Source organism: Ammospiza nelsoni, chromosome 1 (assembly GCF_027579445.1).
Source record: "Ammospiza nelsoni isolate bAmmNel1 chromosome 1, bAmmNel1.pri, whole genome shotgun sequence".
Taxonomy (NCBI): domain Eukaryota; kingdom Metazoa; phylum Chordata; class Aves; order Passeriformes; family Passerellidae; genus Ammospiza; species Ammospiza nelsoni.
This window is the reverse complement of record NC_080633.1, coordinates 89,608,043-89,630,354: the sequence shown is the minus strand read 5'-3', so window position 1 is coordinate 89,630,354 and position 22,312 is coordinate 89,608,043. Positions and strand designations below refer to the sequence as shown.

The following is a 22,312-nucleotide window of genomic DNA, read 5'->3' as shown; positions in this document are numbered from 1 at the left end:
GTGGATGCCCCATCCCTGCACGTCTTCATGTCCAGGCTGGATAGGCTTGGAGAAACCTGGCCAAGTGGAAGGTGTCCCTGCCCATGGCAGGGGGGTTGGAATTGGATAATCTTCAAGGAATTTTCCAACCCAAACCATTGATTCTATGATTCCATGAAGTACACATGCAATGTGTACTTTACTCTCAATTTTCAATGCAATGCACTTTACTCTCAATTTAGAGGAGATAGACTACCCTAAAGATACATTCTTGAGTAAATATACCCTAAGTGTACCTATTCCTTTTAATAGAGTACATTGATTACAACCAGTATGAGGATCTAAACTGGATCTATTCTGGTTTCAAAAAGTGTGTGTAGGAACTGCTGCAATGTTATACAAGTGTATGACTGTCCATGTACACAGACAGTTGGATGGAGAGGATCACCCATCCAGAGGGGACATGGACACTGCTCCAGGCACTCTGCCTGCGTGCTCTAACGGTGCCCCTTTCCTCTCTGGTGGCCACATGAGGAATGGGATCCCTCACTGAGCTCCACTGGGTCACATGGAAGGAAGTTAAAAAATTCAAATAGTTGTCAGGTGTGTGTGTTTGTGTATGTACATGAACATGAACCAGAGCCACCTACCTTGATGGCAACAGGGAGCAAGATTTGCACCTTGGTGTGCCTTGGATCTCCCAGCAGCACGGATCCCCCAGGCAAGTGGTGCACCCCTTGCTCACAGGTGCCACAGAAGGCAGATTTTGCTGTGTCCTGAGCTGCTGCTGCCCCACTGCAAGATTACCTCTCCTGTCATCAGCAAATGCAGCACTATCTGCTAGGAACTTGGAAGTTATAGGCAATTTATAAAATATATAGAATTCCAAATTAATCAAGTTGTCATTCTCATACTTAGAAATGTTTTTATTAAATATTTAAACTTCTCTATGAAACAAATAATATTAGTCGCTTTGTGCAACACAGTGCTATGTAAAGTAAAAACAATTTAATGTGCAAGAGAGGACAGCATTAAGTTACCCTTCATATTGGCCACCCAACCCAAGAATGATTACACATGGAAGAGTCACTTCATGCACAGTGCATCCCCAAGCACAGGGGATAGAAGCCAGTTTCAAACAAGCTGGCTTCAGAACCAGAAAGGGACAAATTATTTGTCCTGGTGCCCCAATCACTTGCAAATGTCACTTTTTTTGCTTCCAGAAGCCAGGCCATCAACTCTTCACAGTTCATTGCCTGGTTATGCAAATGTTTACCTGGAAACAACACATGGTTACCCTTCAATGAAAATAAAATTAACTCCAGATTCATAAAAATATATTTTTTTTACTTTCCTCACTGACAGGGCATCCTTCCACATTTGAAAAAACAAAAGGTTTATGATGTATACTTTAAGTTTCCATTAATGGAAGTCTCAGACGTAGCGATAAGGCCAGCACGATCATTTTTTTTCTGACAGTGGCTCCTGATGGCTTTGTAGATGGCAAAGGTAGGGATGGTCAAACTGGGCACTCCAGAAAGGATTACAATGATAGCATACACCCAGGGGGGATATTCAACCTTCTCTGTTTTGGGGAACTCCTCCTGAAAGAGCAAACAACCAAGTTGTAGAAAGTCATGAGGAGCAAATATCTGGGACCATGCACACATTCAGTAATTCAACAGATCAAAAATGTAATGAGGACATTGGCCAGCCATAATGGCACAACAGTCTGCCCATTCCACAGCAGCTTTCAGCTCAAGGGTTTCCAGCCTCAGCTGTTTTGGGCTTATTTTTACTTTCAAGTGATGTAAAGAAAATGGCATGAAAGCAGTAAGAGCCAGGAAGGGAGACGGGGGACTGGAACTCTTCCTTGGCAGAAAGGAATGTGGGCATGGGGGGCCTGAGAGGCCACCAGGGCCTTATGGCCAATCAGCCTTTTTGTGGGAAGGCTGAAATCAAAGGGTGAGGGAGGGCCGAAACATTAATAGGAGGGAAGTGAGGTTGCAAAAGAGGAGAAAAGAAAGCCGTCCCATTTCCATATCTTGTGGCAAGTTTGCCAGAAAACTGTTTCAGATGGAAGATGAATATAACTGACAATGACTATTACATTAAAGAAGAATACTTAAAATAATTCTAAATAAATATTTTGGTTTACACACTTACATAGTTAGGGTCCCAAACACTGTAGAGCAGTTCTTGGTTGACTTTCACCACAAAATAAAAGAAAAAGATAACTAACATAATGAGAGGACTGATGAGTCTCCAGGTAACCTGCCAGAAAATGTTGGGCTTATGTCCAATCATGAACTCAATATCCTTGTTAAACCTAGAAACAAAAAGCAGAAGGTTCAGACTACAAAGCTGGCCAGGATAAGAGAATGCCTGCTCATAAATGGGGAAATCCAAACTACCCCTTACTGTGGTTCCCAGGAATTTGCTAATGTCAGTTTGAGACCAGAATTTACAAGATCAGGAGTTAGACCTCACTAGTTCAAATTAAGGCACATATCATTGCAAGTTTGGAAAATTATTTTTGGAGATGTACTATCTTGGAGATATCTGTGAGGCATATGTGAAATAGCTTCAACAGAAAAGAGTCAGTGCAGATGGATTTTCCCCAGAACATATTGCTTCACAATTTTTTGATAAGTATCTCAGAACTGCATAAATTAAAGGGAGTGATACAATATTTAAAAAGAACAAAAGCAAATAAAATAATTTACTAATTAGATTATAATACAGTGTTTGTCTAAATTTGGATATCTACCAGTTTTCTCAGGCTGAATAATGAAACATTTTTTAACTTTACACATTCTTAAAAACACCTACATTGTGTTATTTGGATAATTCATGGAACATGGAGTGGTCAGTGGGGCAAAAATATTTCCACAAGAAGAAACAAGCCCTGCATTGAGAGTGGTAATGTCTGCATCATTCCCGAACTAATTTATGTCTTCTACATATAATGCAACACCTTGTGCACACACATCTTAAAAAATAGTTTGGAAGTTTCAGGTTTCTGCTTTAGTCCTTTTGTCTGGATTTCCTGCATGTCCTATGGGAATAACCCTGAGGGAACTATTCAGTTGGTCCTTCAACTATGAACAACACACTGAATCCACTAGAATCTCAATTACTATGGAAATTTATTTTATCTTTTCATCTCTAACTTCTGAGATCTGAGTGTCTTAAAAGCCATGGAGCCCCATGTCCTGACTGCAGCGCATGTTCATGTGTAGTTACGAGTGTCATGGATGACACACATGTTCTCCTTCAAGCAACAGAGCCATCTTTCTAACAATGACCCTTTCTCAGAAAAAGGTCACAGAAACTCATCTGGAGCAGATAACACCACACTTGGGCAGCCCTGAAAAGCTCTGCTCTCAAAGAGGGCTACAGTGGTGTGTACTGGCCAGGAACATTAAAGTTTGGTATGAGGCATTTTTCTGAATCAAACACAAACACACACCTTGCCCCCACTTTATGGACTCAACCCATGCTTGTGTCCTGGGAATTATTTTAATTTACTTTATAAGGAGTTCAGAGATTTTAAAGGGAAGGAAAAGTGATCTACATAGCTTTTTCTGGCCTTAACAAATTAAAATAAGCCTTCTTTCTCAAGAGTACACCATCTAATTTACCTTACCTGATTCATGCTTCCTTAAGTAGCATAAAAGTATGGGAAAATGGGTCACAAGGGCATTCACCCCACTGCCAGGAGCAGTAGCTGAATCTGGCACAAGTTCAAGTAAAACTTGTGGGTGATTGAATTCCCTCTACTTTATTTCACATTTCTTGTGTTTTTATTACAAACATAAAGATGTTGAAACTTGATTTATTACACCTGTAGAAAGTTGAGAGGATAATTTCTCACTGTTCCAACTGATAAAGTCCTGGATTTATCAGCTAAGAACGTATCTCAGTAGCCTGGATTTGCAAGCTGCTGTAAACTAATGTCTGCAGCATGCCTGGAGATCCCTGTACTGGAGAGCATCATTTAGCACTCCTTGTAAACACTCCTGGGATATAACTCTGGGTTAAACTTTCAGCTCGGTGCCAGTGTGTGCGTACTTTGCTTCTGCTAATTAAACGTTTGATGCAATTATCCTGAAGAAGAGTTATTATAAATGTCACCATATTAAAAAGGCAAATGATCAATAGTGGCTCTTATGTAACTGTTGCAAATATCTACATTCTGATGCCTACTTTAAAAATAAATTATTTGCATTCATATTAATGCACTCCATTGATGCCTAATATTCTCTTGCAATATCTTAGGGATACCTTTATTTGAACTAGTTGTTAAAAAGCATTATTTATTATAATGTATTAATAAAGTGGAAAGCTTTCACATACAAATACTTGGCAAGCATTATTTCTTTTCGCTGAGAACTCTTTAAAAAACCTGAAACATATAAGAACCCTAAATTATAGCTGCATAATTTCATTGATTTCTATAACAGAAATTCTGTGCGCAGAGATGCAGTGAGATTGTAGCTATACAACAATAATCACTTTATGCATTGATATCAAGTAATGGTTAAGCTGTATTTCATACCTGTCTATTCCATAAATGTAGACGACTGAAAACATCTCACAAAATGCAATTATCAGCAGGGGAATAGAGCCAGCATAACCATCAAACAGACTCAGCCAGTAATTACCAGAGTTCAGCACAAAAATGAAAGCTATCAAATAACACACCAAACAAACGAGACCTGTGGGAAAAGGAAAACCAAAAACAACAGCACACTTAGGTGTGAAAGTTAAAGCAAAATGGGAAAGAAAAGTATTTCCCCAGTAGCTATAAAGCTTAAATAGTAACTCTTGCAGCCTGAAGGCCTCCACTTTATTTTTTAATGGCACTCTGGGGAGGCTGGCTTCTGTTTGGGTAAAACTCTCCTAACATTACACAGGTGGCAGATGTGGCAAACAAAAAGGGAGAAGGCTGAGGAGAGAAAACAGGTTCTCTTCTCCATAGATGATGGGATAATGTTGCTCTGAGAGAAATCCTGCCTGGGTGAAGGACTCAGGTCCTTCAGCTTCCCAATGGAGGCTACAGTGGTCATCAAGAGCAGGCTGATGGGCAGGCCTAAGGGTTAACAGCTGCCTGCAGGCTCAGAAGGAACCTCACACGAGCTGCCCCACTGGGGAACACGAGAAAATCTTCAGTAGGTTATCTGGGAGTCTTATACCATTCCAGATCAGAAGGTAGCAGCGGGGTGGGCTGCTTTTTCAGCACACAAGCTGCTTTCTGGGGAGGATGGGGAGGCCACAGTGTCTAAAAATGCACTTACCAGTAATAAGTTCCTTAGGCACTCTGGGGGATATAATCTTGAGATCTTGTAAAGGTACAAGCACACCTTCCATGTTCCCAAACATAGATGACAAACCCAAGCAGAAGAGCATGATGAAGAAGAGGATGGACCACAAAGGTGAGACAGGCATTTTGGTGATTGCTTCAGTGAAGACAATAAAGGCTAGGCCAGTTCCTTCAGCTCCCTGGGGAAGATTTAGGATCATTAACATCACACAGCACTTAAATTTACATTGGTAGTCAGTAGACTTGGCAATTAAATAGTTGCTATGCATGCCCACCATATTTAAGGTATCAATATCTGTTAGGTTGTTAAACTTACATCATTCAGGAAAGTTTCCAGATCACAGGTTTCAAACTTGAGGGTCGCAAAAGTTGCTGGATCAGTCATGTTGCACAGCTGCTGCATTTGTTCGAAGTTATCTTGGGTTACGTTACCTTCTGGCAAATCGAATGCATTCATCAGAGTAAGAATATTCCTGAAAAAGTGAAATGTAAGGAATTTGAAATTATTAATTTGTAAGCATCATCAGGATTCGTTTACATCATCAAACAAGTTACTAAGAGTACAATATCAAGATTGGATTTGACATTGGAAAGTCCATCAGATGTGCATGTGCAATTTTCTTTCTTCCAAGGTGAATATAACACTATCTCTCATGGCATAGATGATTCTAAATGGATGGACACTCTAGAAACCCATGCAGGATTTAGGTGCTTGTGTTAGCATTGCAAACTGAACACCAGTCCCTAGACTGGGTGGTTTATGGGAATATCTAAGTTGTCAGCAGCTGTGAATCATGCAGTTTCACAGCTGAATGTGGAGGAACTAGACTGGAAACATCAGAGTCTGACTGCCTGGGTAAAATGAGGCACCTCTGATGAGACCTGAGCTTTTGAGCTCTCCAGGAGGAAACCTAAACACAGAGCTAACACAGGAACCAGGGAATATTACATTCATGCCCTATGTCAGCATGGAGAATAATGAAAAACATATTTATGTAGGAAATAAGGTGACTTAAACAATTATCACTTTCTATGGGGTTTGTTCCACAAGATTCTGTATTTTTATGAGTAATGAGTAATTCTGATGCCATGTGAGTCAAGAGCTGCAGTTATTCATAAATGATATATCCATTGTCAGCAGGCTAACAGAGCTGCCTCAGACAAACAAACACCTGCATATTCTGTGGGGTTTTTTTCCCCCAATAACTCACTTGTCAAAGCAGTCATCATATCTTGCTGTGGCTCTGAACCCAATGATGGAGTATATGACAGTGGCAGCATAGATGGATGTGAAACCGTTGATCACTGAAACGATCACAGCATCTTTCTCACAGTTGTTGCTGCAATTCAAAGAGAAGAAAGAATGGATTCCTAAATTTACACATTCCTAAAATTAATAGTAAAACACATTCCTAAAATTAATAGTAAAACTGGCTACCAAGACTTAACAAAAAAGTAGTCGAGGATGCATAGGTACATAAGTATACTCTTTAAAAGCACACAAGTAGTGCTGTTAGATTTAGTAAATTGAAACTTTGTGCCTTAAACAATTTAATAGCTATGGGTTTGGTTTCTTTCGGTGCTTTTGGTGTTTTTTTTTTTCCTCTTCAAATAACCTGTTCATAAGGAATAATTGCCTGAGCTGTTGTCATGTTTGGTCCATGGGAAGAAAAGTATGAGGGGCAAAAGAGTCTCCTCCTTTTCAAGCTTGTCATGGATGTGTGCAGAAACACATTGCCACGGGCTGTGCCTTCACTGCTGGTGTATTGTGCTGCAAGATGAAAGGTTTGGGCTTGAATCCAAATATCAGACATGAAAAGTGAGCACAAGTTTACTTTTCATAGCACTTGGGTATGGTGAAATTGCAGCAGCCAAGAGCACTTGGGAACAGTTTTATTTGACCCTTGAAAAAAAGATGGTGCAAAATGTTCCCAAGTTTTGGAAGAACAATGTAACAATATGCTGAAAAGATGGACAGAAAAACTCTTTGTAGAAATGCCTCTGCTGCAGGCACTTCTTGCTAGTGTGCCTGTGCTAATGCAAAGAATTTGCAGAGCCAGAAACAGACTTTCATCTGAGGGACAAGATAAAATATCAATATTAAATTAGTTAATCATTGTAAGAGAAGACTGTAAAACTGTAGATAACTCATTTTTCCTGGGCAAGAGAGGACTATTGAGATAAACTTGATATTGTTTTTCTGAGCAGGTTCAAGAGGAGAGACAAGCTTGTCCAACCAAGACCTATCACACTGTGTCCTTTCCCCATTTATAGCATTGGAAATAGGCATCTCCTGGATGTAGGACATTGCATGGAAATTCCTTGCTGTAGTCTTGTGTCAGTTTTTGCAATGTAACATGAGATTCTCAATGACAAGAGTAAAAAACATTTCTTCTTTTTAGAGAAAGTCAGATGCTCAAGCTCCTTCTCATTGTGAATTACTGAATCCTTGATAGCATTGAAACCTTATTGTATTTTCTGATGTTTTTGTACTCCCAAACCATCTAGGGGCAGACTCACTGACACCTGGTCCAGCTGGTGCTGGATTGCCGGTGGCCCAACACCACAGGGTAACACTGTGGAATTTGCATGGGAATGTTCTTACTTATATTCCTTGGGAGTTTGGTGACTTTGTTCAGTTCCCTCCTTAAGTCATGAATCATTGAGCATTGAATGAACATGGCCTGAATGCAACTGCCCAGTGTGTTGGAAAACCCAGAGGACACTGCTCCTTTTCTTTGTGTCTTTTGGAAAGGTGGATGCTCCCAGGTCTGACCCCATGGCTGTGGGACATTGACTTGGACCTTAGGCAGGACTTGACATCTCACATTGAGACTTGTAGACACCAAAAATTCCAGGTGATCTTTTCAAAAACACCTGAAATCAAGAGTGGTGGCAAAGAACTTCCTCAGAGACTGAAATGCTGCTGTGGGTAATTGAATCCAAGACAAAACTGAAACACAGATCTTTGAATGCATGACCAAACCACATATCCAAAACTTAATTCAGAGATGTCGTCCTGTTTTGAAAAGGAAGTGAGATTTTGGGAGTTTGATGGTCAAACCAATAGGTGCTAAGATTTGGTAACATCTCACAGTAGACACTAGGGAGAATATATTTTCATGGGGGCACTGGCATTGCGCCAGCGTCAAACCATGACAGATGTTTATCAAAAATATTACATTTAGTGAATTCCAGACAGTTTTTCTTTCAAGAGTTCGGAAGGGATGGCAGGCACCAAGAGGCATTGGTAGTTGCTGCAATATTTTATGAGAGAATGTAGAATATAGCATTGCATCATAATTTGCAGGCTGAATCAGTCTCTGGGTGATGAGATTTCTCACTCCCTGGCCCAAAGCACACATATAAAGGAACGGAATTTAAATTTCAAGATTAGATATATCTCTTCATCTCAAAACTAAAGTTTTAAACTGTGTTCTGTGAATTGATTTGAAAGATGTGCTTTACCACCTGCTCTGAGACCAAGGGCATCACCATGCACTGAGCACTCCCAGAGAGGAAATTCCTGCTCATCAGCTGGTGCTGGGCAGCCAGTCCCCTTCTTCCTATCCTGCATCACCACATCTTTCTCTAGGAAGTCAGCCAGAGCAGGGACCTGAAATCTTGTTTTGGGAGGGCTAGGAGCAGTCAGAGGAGATGCACCTTTTATCTGTGAGGGGAGGCTGGCACAGACCCAAGCAGCACAACAACAGGGCAAAACAAAGATGTTTCATTTGAAAAAATTAAATAGTCATATGAAATTTTGGTTCTCACTAGCTACTTACTGAACAGAGTTGTAGCTGGAGAATGAAATGAGGCCTCCAAAGGCCAGGGAGAAGGAGTAAAACACCTGAGCTCCTGCATCCAGCCATGTCACTGGGTTCGCCAGCTCACTGACCTGAGGCATCAGACACACAGCTTTAAGCACATCCAACATTGCTATTTAAACTAAGTATGAGAGATTTAAAACAACAATTAAAACAAGAACATTAACCATGCAAAACTCATTGTTCTTGAAGAATTTCAACAAATAGGTCAATATTTTTGTCAAACTTACTTTTTTTATATAAAAGAAAACCTATCTGAAGGTTTTATGTATTTTGAAAATTGATTAAAAAAATGCTTTGCATAGCTGACAGCTGCCATGCCTGGTTTCAGAAAAGGTGTTTATTATTAAGCATTAATAATGATCATTCAGAGATCTGCTTATGGAAATGATCCCTGTTTTAATTTTGTTTAAATACTGTTATATTATTAAACCTTTCTCTTAGTTTTGTTTTTTTTGTTCATATGTTTTGTTCATATGGAAATTAGGTGGGTTCTACTTCCAAATACATGATTTATGCTTTAAATTTAGGCTGGTTCTTAGGTAGAATACAAGAAAATAAATCAAGCCAAATAAATTACAACCCCACTGCTCTGTGATGATCATTCAACTCATTAGAACAGCTCTTGATGGAGGATGGAGAGACAGAGAAAGTATTTGTGTGTATGTATCCTCTTCATATCCAATGCAGAGGATTCGCCTCACAGAATCAAGGTTTTTTAAGGTGCCTGGGGGATAGTTAGAGAAGCACCAGTGGGGAGGACTAATTTTCAATCAGTTGTTAATCACAGAGAGGACCACAGCATGTTTCACTGAGCAATGGCCCAAGCAGTGGCTTACATTAGGGGTGAAGAGATACACAATTCCGTTGGTTGATCCCTTCAGCGTCAAGCCGCGGATCAGGAAAATGGTGAGCACCACGTACGGGAGAGTTGATGTCACATACACAGCCTGCACCAAAAACAAAAAGTCAATAAACCATTCAAATGAAACAAAACACTTGAATTTTTTTTTTTTTTAAGTAAAGAAAATAGGGAAATAATCAAGGTTTTCCTCAGTAACAATAATGGCAAGTTTCAAGTGAGCCACAATTAGCATACTACACTAAAAATGTTCAATGAAGTGATATTTGTAGTACACATGGATAATAAACACTTTTTTTAGCAAAAGTGGCCTATTTAAGAGAAATTGTCATTGTTGAAATTCAACTCAGATCATTCAAAAGCAGCATCAAAAATAATGTACACTCTGAGACCAGACTGATTCAAGGATGGACTCTCAGGACTTTGCTGAATGTTGGTCCCTCTTTTGTAGAAATAATATTTAGGACTTGCACAAACACAAATAAATCTGTATAGGTATGTTTTGAAGAGAATAGCCATAATAAAAAGAGAGTCCCTTGATCTTACATTAAAGATTAATATTAGTTTTGAAGTGATAATACCTAAAAATGTGTTACTAGGACCTGTAAAGACAAGGAAGACACACAAAAAGTTGATCACAAAAATCTCTACATAAATCAAATCAAGCTAGATTCCATTTCATTCACCTTCATTCTTCAAAAAGCAGTCCCAGTGATGACACAAAATTTTGGACATGCTTTCACTCAAAAACCAGACAGCTTCTACAGCATTATTAATTCTGTATAAATAAGGGGTCACAATTGTAGGATTAATATCATGTCATAAAAAGTTCCCCCAAGACAGAGTACCTTTCCTGTGGTTTCAATGCCTCTGATTGTGCACACGTAGAGCACACCCCATGCACATGTTAAACACAGCAACAGCCACCACTGGATGCTGCCAGAATCCTCAATGGAAGTGGAGATGTTCAGTGTTTCTCTGTACCAGAAGTAATCTACAGGAGAGCTCTTGGAACACTCTTCTATATAATCTGTAATGACAAAATGCTTGTCATTCTGTACATCTTTTATTTACTTGGGGAAAAAGAAGCTAAATAATTAATATCAGTGTTTTAAATTGTTCCACTTCATGCCAATGGATTTGTTGTTGGCAAAATTTCAGATTTTTGGAGACTAGTTTCATGGCAAAATAAGATATTTAAAAGACAGCTGTTTAATAGGTATTTTAATATAGTAGTTCTTCTCCTCCCACACCTCCTTCAGCAATATCTTTCCTTCTGTTCTGTGGGGCATTGTTCAAGGTCTTGTCAGCTCAAGTTGAATCCCCAGCTCCCTGCCCTGTGCTGGCCTGTGCAATATTCTGCCCTGGCCTGCCCTTATATGAGGCTTTCCATGCCTGCTGTGGGAGGAGAGGGGCTGAGCACTCTGAAGAGCTGCCCACAGACCCAGCAGGAAAACCTGCTTCACACAGTGTCATGCAGGGCTGACTATGGAAAACGAAGCTGCTGTCACCAAGCAGTCTCCAAGGAGATGTAGACTTGTCATACTGAGAGGTACAGGTGTTTCAAATGGATTATGCTTTTTTTTCTCCTTTTTCAATGTGCTAATGGAGGGCTGTTGAAGAGATGGATGACAGACATTGCTTAAATCTGGAAAATGTTAATGTTTATACTAGGTCTGCACTTAGTGAATATTCTGAATATGAACACATCTGTCAAAATCTACCAGGAGGTTTCATAAAAGAAACCAAAATTTGCCTCAAGGATTACATGCTGGCCACATTTCATTTAATGTGAATTTGTACAAAACACAAGTATCAAATAGTGCAATGTGCCTCACAGGACTGCCATGCCTTACTGCTGTTTTACAGAAAGGCTCATTTACAGTAACTGATAGAAACAAAAATCTGTGCTGTGCAACAAAATAAAATGTTTTATGAAATTTACCTGTTCTGTTGTCATTGAGAGGACAGTTACTCCATGGCAGGGGTTCTTGGAAGGAGTTGAAGAAATACCACATCACCCAGGCAATAATAGTATTATAATATAAGCCCACCAGGAAAGACACAAACATTGATGCTATGCCTGAAAAAAAAATCAGAAGACTGTGTGAATTGCAACACTCTTGTCTTCAAGATATATCAAAGCACACAGTATCAAACCCAACATTTCCCTTCTCAGTTTGGATGGAAAAAATCTGGCACATTTTGGATGTAGGTTTATCACTGTGAATTTTTTCCTAAAGGTTGGACAGGTGAGTCCTACGTAAAGTTACATCCTAAAAACTCTCTCTGAGACTGAAGGTGATGCCCGCTTCAGAGCCAACCTCATGAGAGGACAAATTCCCTACAGACACCACACAATCCTGCTCACAGCACTGCCAGCTGATGTCCAGGGAGTTTGGGATGCTGGGCACATGTAAAGCTCAGCTGACTTGGAATTTTGGTTAAATGAGACTGAAATATCTCCTTCTCCCACAAGGTCCCTGCAAAGTCAGCAGGGGTGGTGTTGTACAGGATGGATGGCTGCCAGGAGTCACAGTCTGTGACCAGGTACAGAATTCACCCTGGTATCTGTCCTTCTCTGCCTGTTCCCAAGTAATCAACCTCTGGTGACTTCTCTGGTAGACAGTAAATGCTAATCATTAGCTCCTGAGAGCTCCCATGCTCTAAAGACTCTTGAAAAATTCCAGATGCAATGAACAATTATCTTTTGTAACTCATTTACAAATGCAGTGGGTGCCAAAGCAGCCCTGTTCCCTCCCTTTCAAGTGTGTGGTTGAGGTTGGAAGGGATCTGTGGAGGTCACCTGGTCCACCAAAGGTGGTTGCCCAGACCATGTCCAGGCAGTCTTTGAGTATCTCTGAGGCTGGAGACCCCAGAGCCTCCCTGGGCAGCCCGTGCCAGTGTCTGCCCACCCTCACCATATTTCCTGGTGTTCAGAGGCACCTCCTGTGTAAGGAGGCAGCTGTGGAGGTTTTTATGTCATGTGTACAATGCTGCTTTTACAACATTATCAAATGGACTGTTGTACTCAGAAGTTTGGTACCGTGGTGAAAAAGTGTTTCCTGCAAAATACTGTTTCTGTGGCTTATGGAATGGCAACTCTCAAAAGCAAAAAAGTAAAATTAAGTGGAGCTGAAGACTATCAGATAAAGATTTGAGTAATATTTATCCACAGAACAGTTACAGAACAATTTTTGGCACACCTAAAGATTCATCCTAGTGGTAAAAACCATATTTTCTGTATTAACCATACCCAGTATGGATGATACAGAAAATATCTCTGAGGCCTGAAATTGGTCTCAGATTAGGGAAAAGTTTTAACAGGACTCACAGGACTTGGGAATGTGAACACAAAACTGTCATTTTGCTTTATCGTGATTAGTTTGACCTATCAATGGAGAGCTACGAAGAGGGGAAAACTAATAGATCCTGAAATCTCTTATGACACATCAAAATAAAACCCAGTAGATTTGTTTTTTAGATCATCGGTTCAGAGACTTGTGCTTTCTCAGGCAGCTTTTTGACTCACCAACCCCTTTCAGGGTAGGGTGGATAGAGCTCCATACGCCCACACTGCCTTTCCTCAGCCTTTGACCAATGGCAAACTCAAGATGCAGCAGGGGGATACCCTCCAGGACCAGCAAAATCAGGAAAGGGATCATGAAGGCTCCTGGAATGGATAAGAAAAATAACAATTCCAATCACTGAAGTAGTAAAACAAAACAAAACCATTCGGCTTGTGAGATGTGATAAGCAGACCTGTAAGCAGCCTGTAAGCACTTTTGACATGATAAGCAACCGTAAACCCTTTGTGGAAACCCTTCCCTGTTTTCTGAGCAATGCTTTTCCTGATTGCCCAGGCAGGGCACTCAGTTACATCTGTAGTTTCAGGTAGCAATTCTTATTCTTCCCAAGTGACACACATAAACAGAAATTATACACTCTCAAGGGTAAAATTTGAAAAAGCTACCTTTGTATCACAAGTGAGGGAAAGATAGCTACTGTCCTGGAATGACTTCTCCTTTTTTTTTCCTGCAAAAAATTATGGTTTTATAGCTGTGACTCATGCAAAGAGTATGAAATAGCTGAATGAACTAAGCAAAGTACCCCTAAATATTAGGCAGGAGCCTTGGGCTGTCTGCCTGAAACAACAAGAAGTTCTTGGCATCTGTTCTCAACAATGTTTGGGTTTGATTAGAAGACATCTGTAGTGCAGGGTTCAAACCCTGTTAATGATGATAAAGTTGGTTAGTATAGGACAAGTATTCTTAGTTTTTTCCTGAACAAGGTGTACCTTGGATATGGGAGGTACCCCAGAGCAGCACACTGAACTGTAAAAATGCAGAGACAAATGCGTGAATATTGCTGCACATTAGAATTATTGTTATCTGTCATCACAAAATGGCTTTATCTCCCTAATCTAGATAGGAGCAATTAATCTGAAAGCAATGAAAAGAATGCAGACCAGAATGTTAAGGGTTCAGGTCTGAGTATTTACTGACTTTTTCCTCATGTGTGCAATGAAAATCAGATAGCAAGTGAAGGAGGAAATCTGAAGACTGAAAACCATTCCAGAAACTGAAATTTACTTCCTGGAGTTCCAAGCTATCAAGCAAGCTGGTGAGCTGTGAGCACAGAGCACGCCTTTTTAGATTTTTTTCCTTTCTTCTTTTTGTGTCTGTGCCAAGAGAGTCATGGGACCCCTTTATCTGACTGCTCTGTCATAGATATGTCATACTTAAAGACTTCTTCTGCAGCATCTTAATAAAGGGAACTCCATAAGCACCTGGAGGAAATCCCCTGAGGCTGATACAACACTCTTGCCATGTCCACCACAGAAGATGGCTCAACTCTGAGAGTCCTGCAGCAAATCTTGCCCACTGTGCTGTCAACAGGGAGAGCTGTGGTGTTGGGACTGTGCTGCTGCTGAATCTCCCTGACTTGGAGGGACAGCCATGTCTGCCCAGACTGCTGGAACTGCATGAGTGGAGGTGAACTGTGCACTTTAGTGAGAAAAAATGGATCCTAAGTCAGAATATCAGCCTGGCTGCTGTCTGCTGAAACCAAATGGTTCAGACTACCTTTGAATGCTCTCTAAAGCTGCTCAGAAACAGCCTGGTTTTCTGCCAACAGAGATGACAGCTATGAAAAAAGATTTTTCTTTGATAGGTATGATAAGGAGCAATTGGTCATAGCTTGAAAAGACTATAAAGATTGTATACTTCCTTCTTCAATAAGATCTTTGACCAGGGACCTAATTTCTAATCAAGTCCTCAAGTGATCTTACTGTGACCTGACCAAAAAAGGTGATGTGACTCCATTAGGAGCACTCAGCTGAACTACCTGCCAGTCCATGCTGAGGTTTCAAGGTGTGATCTAAAATCACTGCAAGCTGAGTTTCAAAGGGTGACAAGGACTTATCCTCAGTGTAAATGGGGAGTGTTTGGATCAGGTAGCTGTATAGATCCATCTTCTGGACTTGACTGTTACTGTTGCTCAAGAAGGGCTTTACCAGAGAGAATTGAGAGTGTGGTGTAGCAGAGACCATATGGCATCCGAAAGAGCAGGTAGCAAGAAAAGACCCAGATGAGGCATCACACAAACTCTGCAGGGTCAGGTTTCACACTCTCATGAGGTGTCTTGCTTGAGACAGAGAGAATGCTCTGGAATTTAAAACTGTTGGCATAAACACAGTGATTGTGTGCTGCTCTGATTTTACCCTCATGAGAGCTCCTGGTCAGTGTGTGACATGAAGGAACCTGTGTCAGGCTGGCATGGGGCTGGAGCCAGGGCACATTTATGGCTGCTGGCACTTCCATGTGCTGTAAGTAACTCTGTGAAAAGCCTGAGACTCCATGTGTGGAAGTTGTCCCACTGAGCCTCCCATCAGGAGGGGGAGGATGGAAAGGAAGTCATCAGGATGTAAGGGGATGGAATGCGGCAGTGAGGGAGATCTCATTGCATGCACTGCAACAATCTTGCTTACTATGAAAATGAAAGTAAAACAGTTATGAGAAGTGTTATTCACAGAAAGAGGGTGGAGAATCAGCAGAGAACAAACTATTTGAAGCCAAATTTGCATGCATTGCACATCTAATCAGATGAACAGAGGCCCTTAAGTGCACATCACTGCATGTTCCAGCACAGCTAAGGAAGTCCATAAAGACAAAATGGGACAAGCCTTTAGAAACTGAAAGGACAGACAGTCAGTTCTTAGCAGTGACTGAGTCTGACACAGTTTCAGTGAGTCCCGGACCTTCTGCCAACGTGGGCAACAGCTTTGCACTGTCAGCAGTGATGCCAGGCACAGGTGCATGGGGAGTCCATTGCCATTTCTGGCTTAGATGCCTTCCAGGTGACAGTCAGCAAAGCATGGAGAGAGGGCTGCCCTGTTACATCTGACAGCAGTACCTCCTGCAGTCAGTAAATTTTAGAAGTCCTTGGAGTGGTGGGGAACAGAGGAAAGAGCCTTGTTTTGGAAGAGATCCTAGGTACTCAAAAATTGGAGTAAGCCCTGTATGTTTCACAGGTTTGTGACACGGAAATACATAGTCAGAAAGACGTGAGTCAGGAATTGTCTGCTTCAGCACTGAGACCATGTCTAACAATATCTCAACTAAGACCACAATGCTAAATTTGAATCTGCAACTAGGGGAGTTCACTTTCCTCGAAACCAGGGTGGATCACCATAGTTCCCTCCTTCCTGGCATTACAAAAGAGCCACTTCTCTCCAAAGTGAGACAGCAGCAGCCTGAGGGTCCCAGATCCACCCAGAGCTGCTCCCCACTAATGCAAGGCTGTTCTTGCAAGGACTAGATGGTCTCCTGAGGAGGGGGATGTAGCTGAGATGGGAGAAGTGAGGAAGAAAATAAATGAGATATTCTTCTTCTTGGAGATGATGTCCACAGAATCCTTTTCCTGAAGAGATAGACTGACACACAAGAAAGAGAGGAACAGTCAGCAAAGTTGGAAGTTTAACAAACATCTCTACAAATAAATAATAATGAGTTCTTCAGTCTTTGACTAACAAAAAGTATGTCTCAGTTTTTCTTCTGGCTTTCCTCTGAAATGGTTTTAGTTTGTCAGTCTACATTTTTACAGTAGTAACTAGGTTTTAATGCAAGTAACATGAACCATACTGATTTTAAAAATTGACAATTTTTTAGTAAGGTTTTTTGTGTGTGGCTAAATGACATGCTATATAGAAGTCTGAGAGTACCATGTCTGTAGAGCTACCTTTGGCAACTGGCTTCAATAAAAATATCTTTTTTGGTGCACTAATCACTTTTCAGTGATTAGTCATTCACCCTGATGTGTGACATGTGCCACAAAGGACTCAGCATTTTGAATAGCATTTTATGTATTTGAAATGACCAATATTTAGCTGTAGGAATATTGTTATATTTTCAAGAGAAATAAAATTATAGCTCTCTATGATATATAACACTTTTCTCTTTCTTGGGTTCTTTGGTTTCTAGGGTTCAATTCTAGCTGCCAGCTCAGAAATCCATCTCTGCTGCTTTTTCTCTTTCTCTCAATTTCTCCTCAAGTTTTCTGAAAGAAGCCAGAATGGAAAAACAATAATTTGACTTGGCAAAGCTGCCATATAGAATCATAGAGTTATTATGGTTGGAAAAGACCTCTAAGATCATGGAGCCCAATCACCAACCACAGCGCCCACCACTGCACCCTGTCCCCAGGTCCCACACCCCCACACCTCTAGAACACTTTCAGGTACACATGGGACTCAAAAAAATAAAGTAATAATAATAAACTAAAATACTTTTCAAGCTGCCACAATTTTACCATCCTAACAAACGAACCAATAATCTGAAATCAGACACCGTATATATGCACACAAACGACTGATATTCTAGTCTGAAAACCTTACAACTGAGCTATTAGATTCTCATCCTGTTTCAATACTGTATTTCAAAACAAATAATATTTGGTTTGAACATCTGTAGAGCTGTTTTTCCCTCTCTAATCTAAGAGCTGCTTATGACAAATTTAAAAAAATCATTATTGCTTGCACACAGTTCATCACGACGGGAAGGCTGGCAGGCTTCAGATGGAGATGTTTTACTGTACTAACATATTCTGAGACCTCAGCTGTAGCAACATGTTATTTCATCATCTGCTAGGTGAGGAATTGCTGATGTCATTGCTGTCCCTTCTTTCAGTGTGGCATGCAGAGAGATAAAAAAGTTCTGCCTCGTGCAGTGGCAAAGTTTCCATATGCAAGCTGTAGAGTTAGAGACGTTTTAAAAAATCAATGGTTTAAACATTAAATATGCATCCTCTTTTTTATAATGGTCATCAGGGATAAAATGAAAATGTTTAACAGTTGATTAAATGACATGTTGCTCAATAAAGATTAAACAAAAGCTATGAGCAATGTCAGAGACAGCTATCAAATGAAGGGAAATTTCAATCTCATTAAGCTGGTGAAATCACTGAGGCAAACACCACACCTTTTACATAATGTGCATATTGAACTCTATTTTGCCTTTAGTAATGATGGATTTGACAACTTTTAAGACATTAAAGGATAAAATGTGCTTTGCTCCACTAAATTTCACTGGAGTAAATTTTCTATTTTAAAAAATATAAACTCATTATCTATGACAACAAAAGTAAGTAAATTATGTAACTACCAAATTTTTTATGTGTATTTGGGTATCTCAGTGTGACAACACTATCATAGTGCTGTGCTTAGGAAGGAGCAGCTCTTAAATAATTCCAGATTTAAGTTTACCATCTGAAAATAAGCATTACTTATAAACACAGTGTTCCTAACTACCTTCACTGCGGACAATTTGCAGAGAAAAAAAATCCACCTTTTTTGAAGTCCAAATACCACACAAAGGTAAATTTTATGCTTTACTGTAGTCCATTTATGTTTCATAAGGGATGTAACATGTACAACCACTGGTTCACAAAGTAGGTGGACACCCAATCTCATTCAGGAGTGTCCTTGGCTGAGGTACTCTCCACACCATTGCTACCAGACCTCACCCATCCAAAATGATCCAAACATTCATCCATATAGTCAAAAAGAAAGAAGTTAAGATAGCAAAGCCAATCTTTGAAAATTAGAAACAATTTTCAGGAGACAATCTATGTAACCTTGATTCTGCACATATCTAATATCTGAGATGTGGTCACACAGGACTTTTTCACATCCACCGCAGATATTTTCTGCACAAAATATAGCTGGTTGGTTTGGTTTTTTTTTTTTTTAATCTCTTAATTGACAACCATAATCCACCATCATATCCAATTTGAGCTTTAGGACTCTAAAATAATCACTCCAGGAACAATCCAAGGAGGAACATAATCCCTGTATCCAGTGGGAGAGCAGGAACAGGGATTCCTGCTGCTCTGCACTCAGGATTCAGTGAAGACATATCTTGAAGACACAAAGAATGGGGACCAACACCATCCAGGATAAAGGCACTTGAACTACTGTGGCAGAATGGAGTTTCCTCAGTGAACTCATGTTTGCTTTCTAGTGGATAATTTGGAAAAAGGTGCATAATGTTACAGTTTTACCCCGCTCTGTTATAGAGGCACATCTGTGCCCCTGAATGGACCACACAAATCTAAAGATGAATGAATCACCTTGGCCACCATGCTGAGGGGCAAAGACTAAGGCAAAGCTTGCCCAAAATGCCCAGTAAATACCATTTCAATGCCCAGTAAATACCATTTCCAACTGGATGTGGGTGAAGCTGGTTAGAGGGAGCGCAACTGAGGCTGGGCGTCATACACAGTGACTACCACAAGCATCCTATTCTGGAGTGGTTTTATGGTGTCAGGGAGTTTCCTTCAGCAATCTGACAGCTGCAATCCCAGATGTTGCAGTGCTGCCTCCACTGGGTGCTTGGTATGCTGCAAACACGGCTGAATGGGAATTAGAGATGCAGGAGCCACAAAACCTCATGAGGCAGAAACTGTCCCAACACCAAAATGTCTTCAGAAATAAAACTTTGAGTTCTGTTTTTACAATACAAATAATCACGTGTTCAAATTCAAAGGCATCCATCCAAAAAGCAGGCAGTCTTTTTTTTTTTTTTTTTTCTGATTTAAAGGAGAAGTTTGGGAAGAGAAATTGTCATGGGAGGAGGACAGTGGTGGCAAGAGCTGGATTTAGACCTACCATGAGAGGCTGAGGTGTACAGCAGAGGAGGAGGAGGAGGGATTGCACAACAGCTCTCCATCCTTACGTGCGATGAAATTAGGGAATCCTTTCTAAAAGAAAGGCATTCCTTGTGTTTATTGATATGAATCACAGCATTTGGTGCTGTGCAGAAGAATATTAGAGAAGGTAGCAAGTCTAGCTAGAAGGACACACGTCTGTGTACTAGCTTGTAATTCCTTTGCTATGTGCTCCCTTTGAGTAAGAGAGTCCCAGGGGAGAAAGAACCCAGGGTTAACTGCTGTCAGTGTTCCTGACAGTGTTTCCTGACAAAGAACAAGTTACAGGATGATGAGAAAGAAAGAGAATTGCTGCCAGAGGACTGACACACACACAAGCAATTCATAAATCTTCACTGACATCAGTGATAAAACCATGATCCATACCAAGTTCTTTGTATTTGCTGGGTGCTTGCTTTGCAGCTGCGTTTCACATGACAATGGAAAGAAAGACCAAAAAGATAGGAAGTGCCTATACATGTACCCTGGAAATCCAGGCATGTCCACTTTCTAAAACTAAGTTTAAAACCCTGAGAAGCCAATGTGTGCCATCAGTTCTGGAGATATACATCCACTTTTTTCAAATTAAATTGTCAAATATAGAAACATTTCTAATTGTGTGTGTGCTGTAACTTTTTTTGCTACAAGACCTGACTCTGCTGCAAATGACCTCCAGTTTGCACTGCAAACTTTAAACATCAGCCCATGCTAGAGAAATCTTAATGATAACAGCATCTCTTCTTGCAACTGCTGTTGTCCCTGAGTCTGTGTGAGCAACTCCCCACAGAGCCCTAAGTTGTCCCTACTCTAACAAGGAAAGCAATTTCTAAATATCTCACCATGCAAAAGAATATTACTTTGAAATACTGTTCCTTAAGCCAAAAATTTTCATTCAAGACCAAATATTGCAAAGGAACAAATATATTTTACACATATCCCAGAGTGAAAAATGGACAATAAGCAGATAGCAGACAAAAAAGTCAGTAAGAAAATGAAAATTTATATTGTTGTATAATATTTAAGCAATGGTTCAGCTCAAAGTTACCTTTCAAAAGAAACAGCAAAAGAAAACAAAATTTCTAACATGGCCATTCAGTCCTTACCTAAACCTTAAGGAGTTCCAGTAAATTATGCAGTAAATAATATATGCTTGGATTTTAAATGACTTAATAACACCAACTAAACAAATATTTTTAATGTTGACTTCATTCAGGCTGTTAATCCTAGAACAAATTATACAAACACTCACTCTACAGGGATCAGTCCAAGCCCAATGAAAAACCTATTCTAAACCTATTCTAAAAAGATCATTTGGTATCATGAACAGAATAACAGTCCCAAGTTTATTAATATTTTAAATACAGTATCTATCTATATCTATCTATCTGTCTATCTATCTATGGAAAACAACATTGGGTTATTTGGTTTAGAATGAGAAGCTAAACTATGTACATGACAGTGGAAGACTCCCTTGTTCAATCCTGTGTCCTGAAATAAAAACAGACCCTTCCTTTCCTTCCATCAGTAACGTGACTTCAGAGTGTGATCACAACCTGTGAAATTACCTTCTGTGCTATACAGTCTTCTAGAGAGATCATCCCTGTTCTCACAGCACCTGAACAATTCTAAACATATTCCACAATTTGCTTGCCTAAAGAGAGATGAAACCTGGTTTATACCCAAAGTTAGTTAAGATGTGTTAAAGACCTACCTCCTCCATGGCTCTGACAGAGATAGGGGAACCTCCAGACATTTCCCAAGCCCACACAAAACCCTACACAGGTCAGCATATACTGTGCCTTGTTGTCCCATTTTGGTCTGGAGTCTGCCTCTTCTTTCTCCAGGACCTCAAGTTCAGCATGGGAGGGTATCCTGTCCTCCAGGCCAGGATTGGGCAGCTTCAGCTTTACCATGTTTTAAATTCCCTGCCTGAAAGTGCTGCCAGTGAGGGGTAATGAGAAAGGCAGCTTGTCAGAACCCTGCTCAAAAAGAGAGCATCTATTTGCTGCCTTTAGCTATATATACTGAACCTTTGGCACTGGACTTGTAAGTGCAGGCTTGTGCTAAAAAGAAGCGTCAGCAAATCATTCAATTGACCAAGTCAGCTCTGACACT

General features: G+C 40.3%; 1 protein-coding gene across 1 annotated transcript; it reads right to left on the bottom strand.

The window, feature by feature from the left end:
• Positions 1–884: 884 nt before the first annotated feature.
• On the bottom strand, positions 885–22,169 carry SLC6A19 (solute carrier family 6 member 19). The gene is made up of 12 exons (XM_059473738.1): positions 21,909–22,169; positions 13,527–13,667; positions 11,940–12,077; positions 10,843–11,024; positions 9,972–10,082; positions 9,091–9,203; positions 6,517–6,645; positions 5,622–5,778; positions 5,280–5,484; positions 4,541–4,700; positions 2,146–2,308; positions 885–1,583 (listed from the first exon to the last, which is right to left on the bottom strand). Exons 1-12 carry the CDS (start codon positions 22,108–22,110, stop codon positions 1,377–1,379), a joined length of 1,908 nt encoding a protein of 635 aa, XP_059329721.1. The 5' UTR covers positions 22,111–22,169; the 3' UTR covers positions 885–1,376.
• Between the last annotated feature and the right edge of the window lie 143 nt (positions 22,170–22,312).

Bases quoted from the DNA above. Each gene is read 5' to 3' on its own strand.
- SLC6A19 (XM_059473738.1), bottom strand. From the start codon at position 22,110: ATGGTAAAGCTGAAGCTGCCCAATCCTGGCCTGGAGGACAGGATACCC. The intron at 9,204-9,971 runs GTAAGCCACTGC...CTGATGCCTCAG, and splicing joins TGTATCTCTTCACCCCTAAT to GTCAGTGAGCTGGCGAACCC. The intron at 6,646-9,090 runs GTAAGTAGCTAG...TTTGAATTGCAG, and splicing joins TCCAGCTACAACTCTGTTCA to CAACAACTGTGAGAAAGATG.